Source organism: Parambassis ranga, chromosome 7 (genome assembly GCF_900634625.1).
Source record: "Parambassis ranga chromosome 7, fParRan2.1, whole genome shotgun sequence".
In the NCBI taxonomy this organism is placed as follows: domain Eukaryota; kingdom Metazoa; phylum Chordata; class Actinopteri; family Ambassidae; genus Parambassis; species Parambassis ranga.
Window position 1 is genome coordinate 9,341,344 of NC_041028.1, and position 22,319 is coordinate 9,363,662.

Genomic DNA, 22,319 nt, shown 5'->3' on the forward strand with positions numbered 1-22,319 from the left:
TTACGTTTTACTTATTATAATATATTTAATAGTACAAATGTTTTTAAGCATTTAAATTAATTAAGGTAATGGACCCACGATTTGCTAATATACGTAGTTAAAAATGCTTAAAATGGTTAAAAATGTTTAAATAATGGAGGGGACATAGGCAGAAGCCAAAGAAACATAAACCTTTCTCTTCCTGTTAAGTAAATTACACCATAAGGATTACAGGCAATTAATCTCAAAGACATGTGAGATTATTCTGTTCATTTACATATTTACTATTTAATCCTTCTCAACTACAATTGTTCATTAAAGAACACAGTTTGATTTAAAGCGGTTAAAGGAACACTGTTGCATCCGTGTGTATAATGAATTCCTTTTAAATGATAAATAACAACAGAGATGTTGATGCTTCCATAATCCAACTAGAGATAATCACCTTTACAATAAATGTAACTTTATTGACAGTAAAAAGTTTAGAGAATATCAAGGGGCACGCATTTGTAACTGCAAGAACATCTTGGAAAGCAACATGACTTTTTGAAATAATGAGGCAGTTGTACATCTTTAACTTTGAGGTAAAGTGTTTTGTCATGTTACATCATTCACAAAATAACATTAAGTCCACACAAGAAGACAAAAAAAACCCATGCCTCATTTTCACTTCTTTGAAAGTACTTCACATTTCCAAAACAAAAAAGAAAATAATAATATAATAATAATATTAATTCACAATTCAGGTAAAAGCAGAAAATGACAAGCACACATGCTATATTCCATTCACACACACATTTCTCTACTTATCAAACCAAGTGCATTTTAGAAATTTTTTTTCTCAAACTGTTTCAAGTACATTTTGCCTGCTATTAAAGGAAAAAAACAAGTTAAACTATGAAGCAGCAAACCTACAATAACAAGTAAGAATACTGAGTTTGGTCTCATTCATGTTCCCAATATTAACATTATCAGATAACTCACCATACTGTAGCAATAAGGTATTTGGGTGCTATAAAGAAGCAGGAGGTAACATTTCATGGACTTGAGGAATATGCTGGATAAGATTTGGAATATAGCTGATTAAATACACCAAGGCTGAAACAAACAACACTAAATAGATAATCACAAGTGATAACTCAACAGATCCAAACTGATTTTGCTTCTGATTCATTTTTAAATAATTCCTTATCTGTTTAAAACCCCAGCTTCATCTGCTGAGTGCAAAACCACAAAAAATAATATATTTTTTTAATTATTTGAACTGATATTTAATCCAGTCACACATTGCAGCAAAGTTGAGTGCAGACCGCAGAACCAGTGCAACGCTGTGGTTTTCTGAAGAAGGCTGGCTCCTTTTTAAAATATGACGGTGTTGCAATTACATGATCAGTTATTGTGAGAATTATGCTATTTATCAGTGCAGTAGAACAATCACAGAAACAAAAACAAAACATTGTAAAGCCATCAGGTGCTTCAGCAAAGAAGTTCATATAGAAGCAGGGAACCAAAAAGTGCAACCCCTGTATATAGGTGGAGCACCCTGGCCCAGCTCAGTCAGGCTCTTACTGTACACTACATGGCTCATGGTCTGATCTGCACCAGCATCCTAAGACTCACTTTAAAATCCTATTTTTTTATATATATTTGAGCCCTGAACTCCCTTTACACCCTCAGGAGCATTTCAAGTTCATATCCTGCAATTTGCTTTGTCCTGAATATTCTCTCTTCAGCCATGCTGTAAACAATATGTATTCCTGCAACAGTGCACTGCTGCAGTGGTTAAGGCAATCCATTCCTGTGCTTTGTCTGTGACAAAAGCTCCTCCTGAACCAAGAGGCACAAAGCTTTCAGTGCATATTAAACCTACCTGACACATACCATACAAAATGTTCTCCTCCTCAGCCACAAAATCAAAGCTATTAGTGCACACTAAGCAATGTAACTCTTAAAATGTGCATGCTTTTCTTAAGTACATGTGCACATGACCCCATAAAAGCACTAACTACTCATGATCACTTAGGAAAAGATGGCTAGTTAAGATTTTTGAGCACCACTCCCCTCCCCCCCAACAGGTTTTTTTTTAGTTAAGAAGAAATCCCCAAAGAAGGCACTTTAGAAGCAAAACTAGTAGCTCTGCCATATGATTTAATATGGGAGTGCAATTAATCATAGAATGTAATTTGCCTCCACTAAACTTTACCTGGTGCAGTGAAAAGATTCATCACTCTACATCAGTACTTTATAGTAGGAATTTAAAGCAACTGATCTGGTGCAGAACAAACATGAGCCCACAACTCTAGAGAGCAACAGTCACCTCTCTTCATCCAGCCTTTGTCCCCTCTCCTCAGCCCACCTGGTGCTCTCCGCGGCTGATGTGAGATGAAAACTCGTAGCGATCCTGGCTGCGGTGGCCACAGATGTTACACTCGAACGGTTGTCGGAAGCCATGACAACCCATGTGGATGGTGAACATGACATGGTCCAAAAAGAGGATGCGGCAGTGCCGGCAGTGGAAGGAGCGCACAGGCCTGCCCTCCCTGTCTAACACCTGCACGGTGTCCCTGGAAGAAAGGGGTGAGCCAGGGCTCCTCTTTACTATGGTGGGGGGCACGGGACATGATCTCTCCCACTCATGGTCCAAGTCTTTGGCCTGGCTGGGGCTGGAAGTGGGATGACTGCGTGGCAGTGCTGGGGGTTGGTAGTGGAGGTGATGGTTGTTGGAGGTACTTGTCGGGGCTGTAGCCCTTGTGCTCTGCTCTTCTGCTGTGCTCTCTGTGTCTGTAGAGTCGGGGCAGCCATTGGGTGAGGTGGTGTGGCTGTGTGCTGAGGGGTGCTTGTCACAGCCTTCGCCTGCCTCCCGGCCAGCCAGGCTGAAAGACATTGCTGCCAAACCCCCTCCACTGTGGGCTTGGGAGCCCTGAGGAGTCATGTTGCTGTTGATGGAGCTCATAACTGTGCGGATCTCGGAAAGGAAAGCAGGATGGAGGTGAGACAGAGAGGATGACTCGTGGTTCTCGCCTTTACTTCTTGGACAGTGGAGATGCGAACTAGCCAGTCTGGCTGAATCGCCAGCAGACTGAGAGCTCAGGTGGTCCCCGTCCTTCTCAGATCCAGAGGACAATTCATAAGGTGCTTCAGGAGGCTTAAGGTGCATGTGTTTTTCACCTAGAAAAAGGACAGAACAGTTCTGATAGAACGCCTCTTGGATTGATTACAACTGCTAGATTTGGCCCATTTTCTTGGCTGACAGGCACAGCAAAACAGCTTTCATCAGTCTTTTTTTTCTCAAGCTGATAATATGTCATTTTAAGTGTGGACAGAAAACTAAGATACAGAGAAGATGAAATACATAAGCTGGATTAACTTACCCAAAAACTTCTGTGGTGTTGACCTCTTGCGTTTGGTGATGCTAACAGTTATTCTATCCACAAATTTGATTTTTTCATTGGATGTTTGCAGTGCAGGTGTAGGATCTGTCTCCATATTGACTGACTCTTCACCTAAAAACATAAAAAAACTCCAGCTTAAACATCAACATACTGAATAATTCTGTGAATACACGTTTAGCTTGTTACCTTGTGCTGTCTGTGTGTTGACTGCTGTCTGGTGGTCCAGAGTCTTCATGTAACTATGGCAGCGCTCCAGATGTTCCTCCAGTGTGCTCTGTTGTTTGTAGCTGCGAGTACAGTAGCTGCACTTGAAAGGTTTTCCCACCGTCGGTGAAGTAACTGTAATTTAGAAGAAAAAATATTTAGCAGATTTCTTCCAAGATAAAGCCTAGATTATGGATCAAATGCAAGGGTGATATTTACTGAGAAAAAACATATACAGAGCGGTATATGAGTAAAGTTTATTTGTTTATAAGAGGGGATTTTTTTATTTAAAAGCTTGGTTTGAGAGGCTGGATTTCCCCCTTGATGGGCAATTCCTGAAACTGACCTACGTTGTCTGACAGTGATGACAGATAGACGCCTAACCCTTTACCGCAACGTTCCACCTTATTAAGCTGTCGGAGAGACTGACGTCAGATCCAGTTTGCAACTATCTTTTCTTCGAAAAATGAACCGAAAAAAATGAAAAAGAAGACCCATGAAGATCCACAGAGATCTACTGTATTTGAACACCTGTTGAGTGTGTGTTCACAAATTGAAAGCATCAACAGGATTTCCTGTTTTCAAATGTCATATTTTGTCATGTTTAACAGAACATTCTTGTAAAAACGACCTATTTCCTCTGAGCTTCGAAGAAGCGGGAAATGGACCATTCTAATGAATACACTTTTGTATTGCTTTGTTTCATACAGCAGATAATAGCAATGTTTCGCCACACCCATCAGGTTTAATAGCTAAAAACACAAAATATCCTTCTATGAAATACGTTTGATGTTAGATCAGCATCAGTTCTGGGTAGTTTAATGCCAGTGTCAGCCAGCCATTTATTTAACATGCCAAAATCTGACATCATGCAGTATGTATGGCCAAGATAGAAGAAGAAAAAAAATAAACCTCTCTAGTGCAGAATAATTTGGTGCACTCACTCATTTACCTGCATGTGTGCGTAGATGTCCTGCCAGGGCATCTCTCCGGCGACAAGCATAATTGCAAATAGGACATTTAAATGGTTTCTCTCCTGAATGCAACTTAATGTGCCGCAACAGGTTCCCCTTCTGTGTGAAGGAAGCACCACACTGGTTACACTGGAATGGCCGCTCACCTGTGGACACGCAGAGGAAAACAGGATATTAAAAGTAAATAAAATTAGCTATGGCCTTTATTAACTGACACTGAGGGTAATAATGGTCTTGAGCACCTGTGTGGCTTCGCATGTGCACCATCAGCACATTGGGTCCAATGCAGATCATCCCGCACACCTCGCATTGAAGCTTCCCATTGGGAAGCCGGATAGGTCCTGGTGAGGCAGAGTTTGGACTGGCCATGTCACTGTAAACACTGGCTCTGTCTCTTCCAGTCCCAGCGAACTCTGCGCTCCCTTCTTCCATGGGGTCTCCTCTGTCATCCTTCCTGCTATCACCCCTCACAGCCTCTTTGTTCTCTGTTTGTGGAGCACCTGATGATTCATCACTGCACAGCTCAACCTTGATGGAGTCTGCTTTGTATAGAGAGGAAATGAACATATGTACCTTCACACAACATGAATGAAGTATTCTACTTCAGCAGACCACATGGCCACAAACAAAGCACTGAAAACTAACCGCTAAGAGAGCAATGTGGTGAGGACTGCTGACTGTTTGGAGACCTCGCAGAAGGGCCCTGCAGCCCGCCATAAAACTCCTGTTCTGTTGATGACTCTCCTCCATTACCTGAAACACAAATATACCCACGTTATTAAAGTAAACATTAAAGACGGGAGACAGTACACACAGAAAGTACAGTAGTTTCTCCTCTTTTTTAATATACTAATAAACTCATATCACCTTACCTTGTGCATATGAGCGTCCATTGCAGTCATCTGCATTCATTCTCTCACCAGGTGCCTGGAAATATGATTTTAAAAGATATTGTAAATATTTCTGAATGAATTCTACTTCTGTACACCACACCTTCGTTACTGATTGTAGAAAATTGATAATTTCGGATCTAAATGTCTAATAAACCTTCACAGCAATAATCTAATCTAATACTGTGCCATTTTCTATAGATTCCTCTCCAACGTGGTTGGTAGGTGATACAGAGAGGCTCCACATTTATAGAAAGCTAAAGGCCAAGTCTGTGGAAGGAGGAGTTAAAACTTCAGGGGTAGACAAAATATCTGCAGCACCTTTTATAACTATAAAGCAATGCAATCAACACAACCTCCAATTACATGCCTGAATTGAAGCTTTATATTATATTATAGTCTATTATAGTAGAACGATACATTTATTGATAAAATAAGGTTATAGGCTTTTTTTAAAAAAAAAAATACTGAAAATGCCAATTTATTATTTGTTCCTGTTATTTTGTCCACCCATATGTAGACTAATTAATCGGTGAGATAATTGTCCTGCATGCTATAACACGGTTGTTCCAGATTAAATAAAGTGAGCTCAGACATCCTACTGTATACTGATTATATGAGCAGAACAGTGTCGCGCTTTCATTAGCTAAATGAATAAAAGAGGACGACAGAACACCAAGATGTAGTACAGGGCTACACCTTTAGCTCAAATGGATGACAGCAGTGGACAGAGGAGACTTTGGGGGGCGGAGACAACACATCACAGGGAAAATTAATATCCTGGCATTGGCCGCGCATGGGGAGCAACAGGCGCTGATGCAGCCGGGAGACGCGCCAGTCACACCAGGGCACGGCGATTAAAAAAAGGGACGCGCATCAGCGCCGACCCTTGCCTGACACTCCTTTCTGCCCCCAGATGGACGCATGTGCATTAATACATATATGTGTTCAAATAACTACCACGCTCCTCCACACACACCCGCGGCTACTAGTGTTTCAGCTGCTCGGTGGGTTTAGTGCGTTATGACAGCAAATCATCTCATGCACGGTCGCGACAGCGACGAGACACAACAGCAGTTTGTTGCAGGAGTTGCGATTGTCGGAATTGTCCGCATGAACGCGGCTGTCATCCGACATCGAGCACGTCAAACTGGCCTGGGCTATACAATGTTTCTCATGAGCCGTTGCTATGGCACCCGACCACACGACAAATGGCATTCACCCCAAGCAACTACTCAAAAACATGCCCTACGTCCAAATTAATACCGATCTATGGTCTTACCAAGTGCCTCGGCGAAGTCCACAAGCCTCCTCCTTACCTGGCGTCCGATCGCTGTTTTCCTTTTTAATTGTCTGTATAGCTGTTTGTTTTCCCAGGCGACGACAGCATCTCCGGGATTTTTTTTTTACCTGGGAATCCCAAACAACTTCCGGGCCCATGCTGGGATACAGACCGAATAATTGTACAACAGAGCTCTTGATTCAGTGATTGTCGAATGCATCGATGCATGTCAGAGGCAAAAAAAAAGAAATACAGAAAAAAACGGGGTGAAGTTTGAGCCTCGGAAGAACTCAGACTCAACGACTCAGCAGCGCGCAGGCTGCTGGTGCGCATGAATATGTGGTTTGTGAAATACTGGTTAAAGGCTAGCTTGTAAACATGCAAGGTTTAGTGAGATAAATGTTTGCATGTCTACAATGTACCACAGACCATTCAAATACAAAGACACACACACATACACACAGATACACATGGGCTATGACGTCTAATAAGTAGCAGCTATTAGAGAAAAGCAGGTAACATTGTGATGAGATGGCTCATGGTAGCAGTACCTCTGCAGCGCCAAAAGGTGGCAGCAAACACAAATAATCAGAAAAGCACAGCTGTGTGTGAAGTAGAAGTACAGTGTTTTATTAAAAAGAGATCATGTATCTTGGTGCATGCTTTTGATTTATGTTACAGGTGCAGTAGAAAACAGTGACACGGTTATCTGAACCGTTTGGGCCTGTGCCACCGCAGCAGGACCTCGTATGCCTCGTGAATCTTTACAAACATGGCCTCAGCCTCCTTGTCGGGGTTATGGTCTGGGTGCCATGCCTTAGCCAGTTCCCTATAGCTTTGAGTTATCTCTTCAACAGAGGCCTCTGCTTCCAGTGACAATACCTGCAGCGTAAGGTAAACATGTCAGAGACAATGTAGACTAATACAGCTTAAGTGTTGCTTATGAGCATGTCTACATGCAGAGTAGTATGACTGGGTTTGACATTGTATTGGTTAAGCTATGTTGCTAAGCTATGTTGCTGCTGCTCCTGTTTGGAAGAAGGTCCTGGACACAGGGTGCCCTAGGCTCCCCCCCCCCCCACTGACAGACTATGATGAATGCTCTGTGCATGCACCTCATGCACCTTTACCCTGGTTTAAAAAAAACCTGCAAATGCTACATGAGTAATCTGATCTAATCCAAAACCAGGATACTGTTGCATCAAAATATCTAATCCAAATACTAATCTGGTTTAAAAAAAATCAAACATCAAGGAACAACAAACTAAACTAGGTGCTATAACAATTATCATATAAAGGTTAACTCTTTGTTGACCCATTATTAGTTTCTGAGCTGCTCACCTTCAGTGCCTCCTTCTCCCTCTCCGAGTACTCTTTGAGCAATATTTCAAGCAGCTTCCTCCAAGACTCTTCATAGTACCCTCCTCCAGTAAGCGCACACAAGATCTGGTATGGCATTAGAAGAATGTACTCCAACACACTCCTTAACCCCGGAAGAAACCAGAAAGCATCCAGTAGAGCTGCTATACAGTCAGACAGGTAATACAGTGTGGCGGTGGTGTTGTGGAAAATGCAGTATCCCAGTGGAGCAGAAAAGGCCAGCCAAGCCAGCCCCAGCCTGTAGAGCCGTGGACCTGATTACAAGGTACAATAAACATTCAGAAGTGTGTACATTTATATAGGATTGTGTGTTACAACAGCTCACCTAATTTCTGTGCTTGTCCAGGTGCCTGTGGAGGTTTGAACTTACGGTGCTGTGCAGCAGTGACACTTGCAGCTATGCTTATAGGAAGAGGAGATAAGGTGCTGCCATAGAAAATTGGGGAGGTTATAAGACAAGCAGTTAAAGTTTTCTGTAGATCTGAGGTCTGTTGGCCAACACTGGATACCAAATGTACCCCAGCACCCACACACAAAGGAAGAACGATCAAGTAGAAGAAACTGAGTGAGTTCAGTCCCATCAGAGCCACGGTGCCAAAGTAGATCCCAACACACACCTGTCCAGCGAATCTGACAGGGCTCACAGGTGGAGGGTAGGTGGGAGGCCTTTTTCTTTCTGTCTCTGCATCTTGATTGGCCGTGCTAACATATGCAGGAATACGTATGACCTCTCTGACCCAGCCAAACCCGAAGCCTCCCAGAGTAAGCATCCACAACAGAGCATGGCTGTCTCTCCCTAAATACAAATGGTGAAGACCTAAAGGCCCTCCTACTGCCCACAGGCCATAGGCTACCATCACACTTTTAACCATGCTGTGGCCTCAGTGGATCATCATCCTAGAAGCACCTGCAAAGGAATAACAGAAAATCCATTTTACAAGTCTACAGTATTAGCTGATTGTTTGTGGTGTTATTGTTGTGTTTTATAATGCTTGAAATATATAATATTTAGTTGTTTTTACCAATAAAATATGATTTAATTAACCAACATCACACACCAACATTTCACTTATTTTGTTAAATTCTTACAAGGTTGTGTTGCACTGCGTGTTCGCTCTGTGATCTGTCAGGTGCTCGTATCTTGGCCAGGACACTCAAACAGATATTTAATCTCTGTGATCCACATCCTTAGTTGAATAATATATTATATAAGGGAGGATTTATCTTCCTCGTGATGGGCATCGACATTATAAACTTGACGCGTAACATGCTCCATTTTTTAACAGGGATTATGTCACACACAAATAGTCTGTACAACAAATCAGAATTCACATGGTATGTATGTACTGTATCTGTCCAGAGAGTATTTACGTTGTTTTTTTTTTTTTTTTTTAGGTATTGAAAATTTTGGTTAAGTTACTTACAGAGACCAAATTTTCAAATAATCCTTATCCCGAGAAATCCTTTCCAGTGCTTTCCGTAGTTGAAGCTGGTGCATGTTGTTGCAAAAGCTGGACTTTGGATCATGACAATGAAATCACACAGCGGTATAAATTCACCACAACCAGAGCTCTAGATCACCTAAACTGATAAGGTGAGGAGGGAAGAAATGTTCTGCTTGTTTTTTGTATCATTAATTAAAAGTTAAAGCACCACTTATGTCACTGAGACCAAAAAAACAGAACATAACACATATGTAAATTATATATTAGTGACACGAGATAGATGCACTGCCAAAAAGAACAAGCACACTGTAATTTGTTTGAGTGATGATGGCACTGAACTCCTGTGAGGATGATTGACAGCTCCCTTCCTGGCCCCGCCCCCTGGCGACCCCCTCTTTGCTGAGCTCAGTGCAGCAGCAGCAGCAGCAGCAGTTGAGTTTAGCCGTTTAAAGCGGCGCTGCCCTGCTAGCTAGCCAAGTTTCTGTGAAGATGCCCAGTCTTTAACTTTTTTAACAGTTTCCCTCAGCGCCTTTTAAAGCCTGAGGATACTGTTATGGTTTCGTATGATGGAAGCGGACGACGTGTCGATTAGAGAGCAACTTTTCCACAACCGTGTCCGGGAGACAATAGTAAGTAAAGCTGAACGGTTAATATGTGTATATAAGAAGGGGGTCGCCACAAACGCAACAATCTGTTGCCTAATCTAATCACTGCGAGAGGGTCACGGTGCTCTAACTGTTTTTACGTGTTTCGCCAGACTTTAACGATTGCACAACTCATCCGCAAGCTTGAAAAGTCTCACATTTCAACAAACATATCTGCAAGTGTCTGAAGTTAGCTTGTTGTCACGGTTAGCTGATCATCAGTGCAGGTCACTTGTTACTGCAGAGCGTTGTCGCGCTTCTTTTTCTGATTTACCACGGTAATGTTGGTGTGTTTTACTCGCTTTCGTCTCTCTCCATACTTGACTCAGGTTTGTGTAAAGCCAAGAGTCCTTGTTGAACTTCAGACCTGGCAGAAAGATCGCTTTAGTTACAGCAAGACACACGGATACTGACCTTTAACCCTTAAAAAGGCACAATCAGTCCTCACAAGCTGTTCATTTCCTCTGATTGAACATATTACTGATACAGTGGATCATAAATGATAATGTCAGTGTTGCACGTTTCAGTGGTTTTGGTGTTTTTAATCTAGGCTGTACTGCACAGGGAGATTGGCAAAAATTGTGCAGCTATAGGCTGTCAGGAGAGAGCCTGTTGGGTTGCATTATATAATATTGAAGTCCCAGTGGGAGATTGAGTCACTGCAGCAGCAAAAAAAATAAAATAAATAAAAACAAATAAAAGAACAGGGCAGATAGACTGAACTGGCTAAGCTAGAGCAGACATTCACACGTCATAGGAGCAAAAACACAGCAAGTTAGAAAAAAAGCCTTGTTGCTTCTCATCATGAAAAGCAAAATAATCTTTATTATTGAAGGTGTTTAAAAACATTATTCAGTTTCTCTGTCCATCCACTTAGAGGATCACAAGATGATATTCTTATAATGCCACAATAAAACACTGCTTTCAGTAGAGGCCATATCCAGATGCTTGAACTCTACTAATCGATGAAATGCTTGTGTGATTGTAATGCCCTTGTTCTGACATTGTCCCTTTCACCTAAAGACCTAATGCTATTAGCCACTGGCTAGTCTGGAGCTTACTACCCCTTCACCATGCTACCTAAATCACGTCTGTTATTAATGGCTTTAGTCCAAGCCTAACATCGATCAGTGTATTTTAAAATGATGAAGATCTAAATTCTCACAGAAAATGGGTCCCACAATTTTATGGCTGCTCCATCATCAATTTAATCTGAGGCTTGTTTAGGACTATCTGTATTCATATATCAGAAAATTCTGTGGGGAAAAAGCCTTAAAATTTGCTGCCACAGGAAATATCATGCTTTGAAATTGAGATTAGCAAAGTAATTGCTTTTGATCAATAAGCAGAACATTTTAATTTACTATTTCTTTAAAAAAACAAAATACTTACTGTATTCTCTAAGCTACAAACAGACTAATTGTATTAGTGCTTGTTGTTGGATCTAGATATCAATCAGGCTAAATGGTAAAATTGTGTGCTTGACAGACATAGAGAGGGAGGTGTTTATGGGTTACTTTTTCCACCTTTATGTCAGGAGCAAATTCTGATGAGATCATGTTGATTATGCCTTATTTGGAGTCAATACAGAGTAAATTATAGCTCAATTTTCACCCAATTGGATGATTCAGCAAAATAACAAATACTCTGGAGTTAATGTTAGATTGTAAATGATCTTGTATAACGTCATCTGGTGAATGTAGATTGTGAGGTGATGTAAAAACCAGGAGAGCCCGGAGCACACAGCCACAGACCCCACCCTGTACCTACTGAGGGATCACGAAGGATCAATGTCTAGCAGAATAAAAGGTCATGATAAGATCTTGCAGTCTAGAAATGGGACATCCAGCATCAGCGCACATTAAAGTATCTTGTCACCATAACATCACAATCACAGGTACATTTACCTGCACACTAATACATTATTCAGAGTGTGATGATAGTACAGATATGGGCATTTTCCAGTTAAGATGTAGATATGCTAGTATTTCAATTTTGAGAAGTATTCTTTTGACCTAGGTGCAGCACATTTGGATTAGATGTCTCAGTAGAGGCTTTCACTGTAGTTTGTTTACAGACAGCCCTGTATCTTGTACACAAACCAAGCAGCAGACCAGCTGCTTGGCCAAAAGAATGTCCCACATTTCTGGTCAGAGGGCGATTTACACCTACTTTTTAATATTGTGAAAGATGTGGATATCAGAAGGATATGCTGGGGATATATCTTGAGGAAAGCTTGAAGGAGTCAGTGAGGAACACTGTGTTCTACATGTAAACAGGAGTGTAAGTGGAAAAATTCATTTACATAAGCAGCATAAAAGGTTTAGAAGGAAATGTGTAATATTTTGTGCATCTAGTCAATTTCACTGATACTATCTGGAATTGTAAATGAATGATTCCTACAAATATTGGATCTTTTCAGGTCGCCTTGCATTATTCAAGTTATTACTGGGTGTTGAAAATCTTTGGTCTTGCCTAGTCTACTCCACTTGTAAACATGGGCTGTCTTTTTCTGACTGTGTTAGCTGGGCAAGATGCCCCTGAAATGCCAGGGGGTCCCTGGCTCAAACACAATCTGGTCACTGCCAATCCTCTGGTCCTTTTGATTTCTCAACAGGAACTATAGGCAGGATGTGAACAGTTAGGAACTTTACTGTTTTAAGTGATTTTGACGCTTTGCTGTGGGACTTGTGTTCAACACAAAGAAGTGTCTTTGGACCCTGAAATCCTTTAAGCTCAGTAGCCTGCCATGTATTTCAAGCTCACAACCCTCACAACACGGCCACTCAGCACGTGTCCACACAAGCATAGACTCAAAGAGTGTTATTCTGCCCCTCCACCTATTTCTCACCCAGTTCCATACTTTGTTTCCTGCTTTTCCTTTTGTTGGATTAAATGTGACTAGCTCCTTGCCAAATTGGACTGCATTACTAAACAATTCTGCTGATTGAGCTGATTAGTTTTTGTGTGTAGTTCTTTGTGTGATGTAGTTGGTATGCTACCACTGATTGTTGTGCTTTTCTCCATGTTTAGTTGGAAATAAATATTTTGGGGCAGGTGAAGGCAAAATGTAGTCTTAATGTGAGTCTGAATTACATCTCCAGTTCTCTTTTGGTTTGTCAATATGTATTCCCACAACAAGACAACCACACAAATTGCGATATAAATCACTCCTGCTTTAGGGCTTTTGTCATAGTACATTGTGTTGGACTAATTTATTGCAACAGAAAGTGTATTCAGAAACTGGTTCTACTCTCACTCTGTTTGGCGCTGTTGATACCTCAGGACAAATGTCTAGATCCTGCTGTGCATGCCTGGCTCTCTTTGAGCTCCCTTTGGAGCTCCCTTGCAAACATGTTTTGATTGACGTTGACTCTCTGCTGAGTTTATGTGTCATTCATTCCAATGCTTTGGTGTGCATATTTAATCAACTGGCAATAAAATGTTCAGACAGTTTGGTTCCCAGAAGATTTGATTGCTTTTAGATTTGTTTTAAAACATGATTGTTATTGACATTGCTGGTTATAGACATTCACATATAGACTGAAGTTTTTTTCCTACATGATGATGAGCTGAGCCAAACTGCTGATGGATGTGAACTGATATACATGTTAATATTGTATAAGATATTTGTATGTGTAATGTTTAAAGATGTGCCAGACAACAGATTGCTGGGTGAATGTAGGTTTAACCTAAATTTGCTGCAGATTTAATGTCAGCCAATGCCCTTTGCAGACAGAGTGGGGGCTACCCCTTTCTCTAACTTCTCTTAATCCCTTAGTTTATCTTTTTCACCCTTTTCACTTGTGGGAATAAAGGGATAATCTTCAGACTCCATATGTCTCTCTATTCCTATAGACTGTTTTTTAGAACAGATATCCCGTCTCTCTTTGCTTCCTGTCTCATGTATGTTTTCTGTGCGCCCATCTTCTAAGAATATACCAAACAGAGATATGCACCAGTTTAAATTGATGTGTGGTTTATCAACGGTGCTGGACAGAGTAAAACACTGTCTTCTATTTGAACCACATTTTCATGTGTGTCTCTCTCTTCTGCAGATATGTGTACTCCTGTTTACATGCCTTTACATGGTGTCCTACCTTATCCTCACACACTTTAAGAAGACGGCTGAGTTTGTCACAGGTGGGTTGAGTGTTGAAATATGGATATATACACCACGTAAACACTGATCCTGTGAGAGCACTTCCCATCAAAGACTCAAGGGCTGAATTGCCTAGAGGGAAACTAACAGAGTTGACAAGATTACTCATTACATCTGTTCTTTGGAATTTCCACATAGTATGTGGGCAACACCTCAGGCAAGCACAGGTGCTGTTCAAAAGCTACCTATATTATTTTAAATAATGTAGTCTCTCTATATATATGTATATGTATAGCTGGACCATCCTAAGGCCTTGCATCTTGGCTGCAGCAGACTAGATGTGAAGAAGATGTGTTGCATAACATGTTACCTTTTTTTCAGCTTGTTTTTCTGTGGAACAGGCAGTGGAGGTGTGGTGGAAAAAAAATGCTGCTACAAGATAAACAGAGTTGAAGCTTAAGGCCCTTGGCTACGCGCAGAGAAATAACTGTAACCGTTGCTTTGAACACATAGTAACACATAATGTTTACATGTGTGTGACAGACTTGAATATTTTGGATGTTTTCATTTATTAAAACAAGAAGTTATTTGTGCAGCGGTACTGGGTTGACAGTTACGTAATATATCCAATAACTTGCCACTATTGGAAACAGATGTCCAACTAGCCAAGTGTCTGTGCTTAGCTGGGGCTGGGCTACAACCGGGGACTTGTTGGGCGGATGTATTAACCCCCTGCTGTTAAAGTTGTATGTACATTGACAACAACAGAACGGTTGTGCCCTGCAGCTAAACGACAATTGCGAAATACTGCCACACAAAGTTATTTGTTGTTGCCTGTTATTTTTCACTTTAGGTAGCCAAGAACTGGGTTTGCTCCTCTAGCTGTACTTCATCAATTAACAACAGTGCTGGTATTTTCTAAGGAAGATGTTACAGTGTCACATACTTTGCTAAATGCAGCAGTGCATGCACTAAAGTTTAAATATCTGCTGTTTTTTTTACTTTTGTAGTTTTAGGATATACAAAACCACTTACACGTTTTTTTTCCTTGATGCAGTTTTCATACATAGTTCTGTTTTACTTGAGTTGTGGTCTTGCTTGGACAGAATGTTCCAAACTTCCAAACATGCCCACCCCCCTTCTCTTGCTTCACTCTGGCCAGTAGGATGTTTGCTTCAACACTCAGCTCTAGGCTGCTTTTACCTACCACACAGTCTATCTGATCACATCTGTGCTACAGCCTGTTCTTTAAAAGCCAAATAACATAGTCTGGCATTTGTATAATAATCACTGCATGTCTCTTTCCTCTCTTTCAGATGATATTGAGGATGCCACTGTCAATAAAATTGCGTAAGTAAAAAAACTAATAATTAACTGGCCAACAGCAATCGATATTCACTCACTGTGAAGAATTGAGCAGCCACCAAATCAATCTGACATGTATAGTGACACCAGCGCATTTGGCAGTAGATCTATTCATTGCCCTGTTTTGTGTATGCTAGTATGGCTAGTGTGGATGGGGCAACTTCACTGCCACACTGCCCTTTGTCCCTACACGCTGGCACTGTGTTACTTGCTTCATAGCCACTGTAGACTTTCACCTTGCCTGTGTCGTTGAGACTAAGACTAAACACAAACACGTGTCAGTTCACTTAATAGAGTGTCTTTTTCCTCCTCCCAGGCTGTGGTTGTGTACGTTCACACTGTCTGTGGCAGTATGTGCTGTGCTCCTTCTTCCCATCTCCATTCTGTCCAATGAGGTGCTACTCACCTTCCCACAGAGCTACTACATGCAGTGGCTCAATGGCTCACTTATTCATGGTACATCTTACTGTTTTTATTCATTTATCACATTAAACATATGACATGCTGTAAAAAGCTTTACTGTTTAAAACTGGCACTGATTTAAGGATCAGGATGCAAACCTACACATCAGGCTAGTCCAAATATGGATAATTAACATTAAATTAAATATTCAGCTGTTTACTTCATACAATTTTAAACAGAAGTTGTTGGGTGCTACAGGAGTCTTAATGTTTTTCCTTCTTCCTGGTGTCACATTCCAAATTATGTGTTGCTAGAAAACTGGTTAGTGAGGTGTAGAAAGCAGCATGGAACCAATTAAAAATGTTATGGCAGATGTAAGGTTAAGATCACACCAGTTGCTCTTCTCTTATATCATCAGCTGAAATCTGAGACTTATAAAGTGAGGATTTCATTACTTGAATTGATGAAAATATTTTTTTTGAAGAAACACAAGGATTAGTTATTAATTGTTGTCCTTTTTTGTCTGTGAATGTGACTGTAAAGCTGTCCTATCATGCTGCACTGTTTGGCAGGATTGTGCCTCACAGTGGTTGACAGTAGTACTGCTAAGATACTCTACTGCAATTCTAACACTAATGTTCATAGTAAAAACGTTTTCTCTTTTCTCTTGTCAGGCTTGTGGAACCTAGTTTTTCTTTTCTCCAATTTGTCCCTGGTCTTCCTCATGCCCTTTGCCTACTTCTTCACTGAATCTGAAGGTTTTGCAGGGTCCAGAAAGGTAGCAGTTTTTTTTGCATTGGCTCACAATTGACATACCATTCTTCACATGCATACTGTTTGCATCTGAATTTGGACCCATTGTCACAGAACATCTGCTTTGGTTGTGCAGGGAGTCATGGCTCGAGTGTATGAAGCAGTCGTACTGCTGTTGCTGCTGGCACTGCTTGTGCTCGGCATCGTGTGGGTGGCATCTGCCCTTGTCCATGACAACATAGCCCGGAAAAGCCTCTATGGTGAGGCACTTCACCTCATTGATTTCTCAGCGGCTAGCTTTTCATAGAGTTACTTACATTGTTTTTCTTTGAATTTCAGACCTGTGGGAGTATTACCTTCCCTACCTGTACTCAGGCATCTCTCTGTGTGGAGTGCTGCTGCTTCTGTGTGAGTGCATCTCAACCAGTCACAATTACTGCAGTGTCTTTGTGTTGTATAAATCTTGCAGGTCATCACCTATGTGTTTCTCTCCTCAGTGTGCACTCCCTTTGGGTTATCTCGAATGTTCAGTGTCACAGGCAGCCTGCTAGTTAAACCACGGGTAAGCCATAAAAGCAATGTCTGTAATAATTTATTAGCATCTATATGAGCAAAAAACAGACAACTGCAGATTTTCTAAATGTGTTTTAAATTATGTAAGTGAATTGTAATTTCCTGAATGACCAATTGATCTTGTCAATCGTGCTTTTCCAGCTGCTGGAAGATGTAGAAGATACACTAAGCTGCACCACATTTGAAGAAGACTCACTCTCTAGAAAACTGAACTGTAAGTGGGTGAAAATGAAAACTTTCCTTTTCTCATGAGTCTGTTTATAGACAACTGAGTGACTTCTTGTCTGTCGTGTGTCTGGCTGCAGGTGGCAGTACGTCATGCTGGGTCAAGCTGAATGTGGAGGCTTTAAAAAAAGAGTACCAAACAGTCCAGAGCAAGCGTGTCGCCTTGGGTAAGACTGACTGAACGAGCTGATCTATCCAGTGTTTGTCCCACTGTGGTTATATTGTATTAAAATGTGTTACTGCACACTTATTTTTTTGTTGTTGCTTTTCTCTTTTTTCCGCAGAGATGCGTAGGAAGGCTTCCCCGTGGCAGCGAAACCTAGGCTATCCACTTGCAATGCTAACTCTCCTTGCACTGACGGTACATCCATAATGATAAGAATTGCTTTCATTTATTTACAGAAGGTTCTTTTTTCTGGGTGTGTAACTGCTGTTCATTTGTCATTAGGTGATGTGTGTGCTGATGGTGTGTTTCAATGTGTTGGAGTTGCTGCTGGATGAGACAGCGATGCCCAGAGGAATGGAGGTGAGGAATTTTAGGCACAGCAAGACACACAACTATATTAAATGATCTGTGTAAACTGATTTATTGTTTTTGTTTTCTTGTAGGATCCTCACCTGGGGATGGCATCCTTCTCTATGTTCGGCTCACTGGGTGCTGCTGTTCAAGTTGTCCTTATTCTGTATCCTTTCACTTATCTAGTCGTGTCCATTTGAGTTGCACCCTGCCCTTGTCTCATTCTGTCACATACATACATGCTGCCTTTTTTGGATGTTATTTACATTCTGCGTGTCTTATTTTCCTTAAAATCAATTGCAGCTATTTAATGGTATCCTCGGTTGTGGGTTTTTACAGTTCTCCTCTCTTCACTAGCCTCCTGCCTCGTGCAAAGGACACCAATCTCACACAGGTACCTGACAGTCAGCCATTGTAGGTGTTTTTTCTCAAAGTAATTGCGCCAGAAACTGGTGATGCCTCTATTGTTACACAGGAAAGTCACTGTTGAATTTCTGTTTCTTTCAGATAATTGCAAACTGTGTTTCACTGCTCATCCTGAGCTCTGCACTCCCAGTCTTTTCACGCACACTTGGTAAGAATGTAGCATGAATGATTCTATGCCCACAGCCCTGTCACAGTGTTATTCAGCAGATTTAAAGTATGCTGTGTGTTCACCTTTAAGATACTTAATAAAGCAGGTTGTATATGAGAAATGCTTTTTATTGATTGTCTGTGACTCTGCTAATTATATTTTCTGGTTCTCTTTCTTTAAATTTAATGTAAATGGCAAAGGTTGCTGAATCAACATTTTATTTGTAATTTCAATAATGCCCACAAGAGGGCATTTGAATGCCATGAATGTTGTACTTGCAGGTGAGGCCTGGCTTGAGCAGTTCATTCACAAGTGAAACATTTTCTTGTGCTTCTGTTTTTCATGTCAGGAATCACCCGCTTCGATCTGCTGGGAGACTTTGGTCGGTACAACTGGCTCGGGAACTTCTACATCGTCTTTTTGTACAACATGATGTTTGCTGGTCTCACCTCTGCCTCCCTCATAAAGACGGTCACCTGGGCAGTACAGAGGGAGCTCATCCGTGCCTTTGGTCAGTCTATGTAACATTTACTTTAGTAAATGTATTAGCAGTGAGTGAGCAGAGAAATTCACTTGAATAGTCAAAAGTTTCCCCACCTTTGGCCCCATTTCCCTATGGGCAGGTCTCTCTTCCTTAGATAGAAAGAATACAATTCTTTCAGGAAATTGTAAAGGGACAAGAAGAGAGTCAGGTCCCCTTGGGGACCTTCAGACACACTGCCCTCGACCCCTTGCAGCACACACACGCCCTCTAAGCCTCCACCCAACACAAACAAGCACTTGGAGCATGGGCACGCCAAACGCACACACACATACACGCAATCTGCTTCCTCACTGTGCAGATAGCATCTCTGTACCGTGGCAGCTCTCCTGCACTTTCCCATTGCCTCCCAGATTACTTTTGTCCTGAGATTAATAGACTTATTTTACTTAAAGGACTCGCTTTCTTAAGCTTTGTGAATGCAGTGCTTTACCGTGTGATTGTGTGATGTTATGGCCAATTTCTTTCCTCTTTCTTTTGCAGGTCTCCATAGACTACCTTTAACTGTGTCACGCTCCACGGTCCCCTTCAGACTCCTCTTGGCCAGTGGACTGTCTAAAATCCAGTGACTTTTTCCTTACCTATCACTGCCTTCTCTAACTTTTGAAATGGAGCCACACCAAGTGTGCACCTTTTTGGAGTAAAGGCATTCACAGTTCAGTCCCTTTGTCGGCTGGTACATGGGTCGGGTTGCCCCATGTGTAGAAGCTGAAGAAGGTGAAGTGTCTGTTTGCACTGCTCAATGCCATGTTTAAGGACCAATATATCAGGGTCCATTTGTGCCACTATTTGACTGCAAATAGAGGTCCTGGTACAAATGGTTATGATTAGGGAAAAGGGATTTAAGCCATATCGGGAGTCCTGTCAGAGTGACAATAAGAGAGAAACCGGATGCTATATAAAAAGAGGATCCTTGGATGGCTGTTGCTCTGTCGAAGTGAAAGTCAGCAGTTATTTTGAAATATTACATTGTAGCTGTGACATAATTTCCTCTTCCTCCCTTAGGTCGATAATGTGCTCTCTTTCTTCCCCACGCTTTCCTCTTAGGTTGTACCACTATTTTAAGATTAGGAATCTTCTGCTTCCATTTGTTTGAAGTTCCAGTCTGCACCAGTGTTATGTAAGTTGTTAAAATGGGACACACAAAACCTTGACCATCTACGGTTCTGCAGGTTGCACAGGGAGACTGACAAACCCAGTTTACTATTAGAATTAATAAATTATTGTAGAGCAGCATTTTAGAGGACAGTAAGTTTACTGAGTTCAAAGTCTAGTCTGTGATTACAAAACCTTAAGCTTTACACTTTGTCTTATGAAAGACCCTGGAATGCCATGTGACTCATTAAGGACCTCTGCCTTAGACCAATCAAACTGTGAATCATTAAGAATTTGTGGGAAAGTGCAATATCTTAATTAATTAAAAGCACACGTTTAAACGTTACCAAAAATCTTTTTTTTTCTACCAATATTCTGTGAATTTTTTTTTTCATCTCATTCCTTCATGTTCAAAATAAATACTTCAATATTTTTCAGACGGCAAAATGTAACTGTTAGGCCTTGCAGTTCTGTTTTTCTGTTTGATCTCATCGTCCACTATGTGTTGGTGACTCTGTGTCACCGTTTGCTTTTGCTGCTGCATCAGCAGGTTATTTTGCTGCTGGTGTGACCAGCAGGGGACAGTGTGTGTCTCACATCCAACAGCAACTGCTCTGTGTTGTTGTCATCTATCTCTCTAGTTAGTTAAATATATGTATTTATATAGAGCACTCTAAAGTTTACTAATTTCAGTTTTTCTCTGGGAATGTTCTTTTGGATTTTTGGAACATAACATTTATAATGTTTTTTATCATTATTTATGGGCATCGTGGGTTCTGCTACACCTTGATTCATTTCTCTTTTTGGACAGTTAACCATGTTGAATGTAATATGTTTCAGACAAAAGAATCTTTAGAGTTGTTCTCAAAGACAAAAAGTAGTGTTCATTGTTTACTTTTTACATGCTCTGATATGTCAGATTTTCTTAAAACTGATTTTATAACCGTTATTGTTCACTGTTTTATGAACAGAAAGCAATAAAGCTGTCTCTGGTTTTTTAACTTCTTTGTGTCCATTCGGGTACACAGGGTGACTTACTGTAAACTGTGTCTTTGATGCGGTTACATGTTAGGAAATGTAGCAACACTGAAATGTTGCCTGTGTGTGTGCCTGACGTGGGTATCTGTCTTCTACGTCCCTCCACCCTCTTGTTGCGCTTCTTTAATCAGCAGCAGAAGAAAGCCATATTTTGGCCTGTCTGTCAGCGTCGTCCACTCAACGACGCCACTACAGCCGTAGCCCACGCTTTCCCCTCTTCAATGCAAATGCCAGATAAAAACCCTGCAAATCAGGAGAAGTGACACTCCTCACTCCTTCACATCCCCACCACCACCCACCTCCTTTCTTCCATTCCTGTTCCTTGCCTATTGTTCATTTCCTCTCTTCATTTTTCTGAAGTCAGTTCAAGAAAATCCCCCCAAGTCTGATTAATTTCTCCCTCTTGATTTTTTGTTTGTATTTCTTGTTTTGTTTTGTTGGATGTTTTAATTAAGCTTATTTGGTTAAGGTTTTGTTTTGTGCTGCGTTTCCTTGGTTGAAAGGAAATGAACTCAAAATGCCGCCGTAACATTACTCTCACATCTGGAGGCTCCTTACCCTACAAGGAAGTGACACATAGGCCAAATATAAGGTGTGTGAGGGGCAGACTCTTTGATAATGTTAGTACATTATCAAAGAGTTTAATGCAATTCATGCTTAACAAGCCCAGGAAGACTGTGCGTGTTAAAAGATGAGGATTCAGAAGACCATATCAATAAAAAAAATTACAATTCATAGTCATTATCAGATTCAGAAATAAGTTATTAATCCCTGGGGGAAATTGTTTTGCTTTTTTATGGTTTTCAATGAGATGAACTTAAGTTAGGACATTGCCTAAAGATTTCTAAATGAAGCTGAAACATATCCTCCAGTAAAATAAAACTTTAGGTGCATGTGTGCCATTAAGTTCCTGAAATCTAGAATTAGATGATGGAGATACAGAG

The 22,319-nt window shown here is 41.0% G+C and overlaps 3 protein-coding genes across 4 annotated transcripts; 1 reads left to right on the forward strand and 2 right to left on the reverse strand.

Annotated features, from left to right (window-relative positions):
• Positions 1-2,323: 2,323 nt before the first annotated feature.
• Positions 2,324-6,864, reverse strand: ikzf4 (IKAROS family zinc finger 4). 2 transcript variants are annotated; one of them, XM_028410212.1, is made up of 8 exons: positions 6,759-6,864; positions 5,422-5,476; positions 5,195-5,302; positions 4,792-5,088; positions 4,528-4,695; positions 3,558-3,710; positions 3,351-3,482; positions 2,324-3,147 (listed from the first exon to the last, which is right to left on the reverse strand). In XM_028410212.1, exons 2-8 carry the CDS (start codon positions 5,459-5,461, stop codon positions 2,327-2,329), a joined length of 1,719 nt encoding a protein of 572 aa, XP_028266013.1. In that variant the 5' UTR covers positions 5,462-5,476; positions 6,759-6,864; the 3' UTR covers positions 2,324-2,326. The 2 variants fall into 2 exon arrangements, with proteins under 2 accessions (XP_028266013.1, XP_028266012.1); XM_028410211.1 differs by having other exon boundaries at positions 6,722-6,849.
• Positions 6,865-7,326: 462 nt separating this feature from the next.
• On the reverse strand, positions 7,327-9,715 carry dnajc22 (DnaJ (Hsp40) homolog, subfamily C, member 22). The gene is made up of 4 exons (XM_028410388.1): positions 9,526-9,715; positions 8,427-9,008; positions 8,063-8,355; positions 7,327-7,603 (listed from the first exon to the last, which is right to left on the reverse strand). Exons 2-4 carry the CDS (start codon positions 8,971-8,973, stop codon positions 7,427-7,429), a joined length of 1,017 nt encoding a protein of 338 aa, XP_028266189.1. The 5' UTR covers positions 8,974-9,008; positions 9,526-9,715; the 3' UTR covers positions 7,327-7,426.
• A 240-nt stretch (positions 9,716-9,955) lies between these two features.
• Positions 9,956-21,293, forward strand: lmbr1l (limb development membrane protein 1-like). The gene is made up of 17 exons (XM_028409242.1): positions 9,956-10,175; positions 14,249-14,333; positions 15,609-15,642; positions 15,974-16,113; positions 16,734-16,837; positions 16,949-17,072; positions 17,152-17,220; positions 17,310-17,374; positions 17,527-17,599; positions 17,691-17,777; positions 17,895-17,971; positions 18,059-18,136; positions 18,220-18,293; positions 18,431-18,521; positions 18,635-18,701; positions 19,051-19,212; positions 19,726-21,293. The coding sequence occupies exons 1-17, from the start codon at positions 10,110-10,112 to the stop codon at positions 19,809-19,811; spliced, it is 1,482 nt and encodes a 493-aa protein (XP_028265043.1). The 5' UTR covers positions 9,956-10,109; the 3' UTR covers positions 19,812-21,293.
• The last annotated feature ends 1,026 nt before the right edge of the window (positions 21,294-22,319 follow it).

What these genes read in the sequence shown, in the direction of transcription:
- dnajc22 (XM_028410388.1), bottom strand. Translation starts at nt 8,973, where the DNA reads ATGGTTAAAAGTGTGATGGTAGCCTATGGCCTGTGGGCAGTAGGAGGG. An exon ending in TGGACAAGCACAGAAATTAG is followed by an intron (nt 8,356 to 8,426) that starts GTGAGCTGTTGT and finishes CCTTGTAATCAG; the next exon opens with GTCCACGGCTCTACAGGCTG. An exon ending in GGGAGAAGGAGGCACTGAAG is followed by an intron (nt 7,604 to 8,062) that starts GTGAGCAGCTCA and finishes CTTACGCTGCAG; the next exon opens with GTATTGTCACTGGAAGCAGA.
- ikzf4 (XM_028410212.1), bottom strand. Translation starts at nt 5,461, where the DNA reads ATGAATGCAGATGACTGCAATGGACGCTCATATGCACAAG. An exon ending in ACCACATTGCTCTCTTAGCG is followed by an intron (nt 5,089 to 5,194) that starts GTTAGTTTTCAG and finishes TATACAAAGCAG; the next exon opens with ACTCCATCAAGGTTGAGCTG. An exon ending in ACATCTACGCACACATGCAG is followed by an intron (nt 3,711 to 4,527) that starts GTAAATGAGTGA and finishes TCTAAATTACAG; the next exon opens with TTACTTCACCGACGGTGGGA.
- lmbr1l (XM_028409242.1), top strand. Translation starts at nt 10,110, where the DNA reads ATGATGGAAGCGGACGACGTGTCGATTAGAGAGCAACTTTTCCACAAC. An exon ending in GCCTGCTAGTTAAACCACGG is followed by an intron (nt 17,375 to 17,526) that starts GTAAGCCATAAA and finishes GTGCTTTTCCAG; the next exon opens with CTGCTGGAAGATGTAGAAGA. An exon ending in CGATGCCCAGAGGAATGGAG is followed by an intron (nt 18,137 to 18,219) that starts GTGAGGAATTTT and finishes GTTTTCTTGTAG; the next exon opens with GATCCTCACCTGGGGATGGC.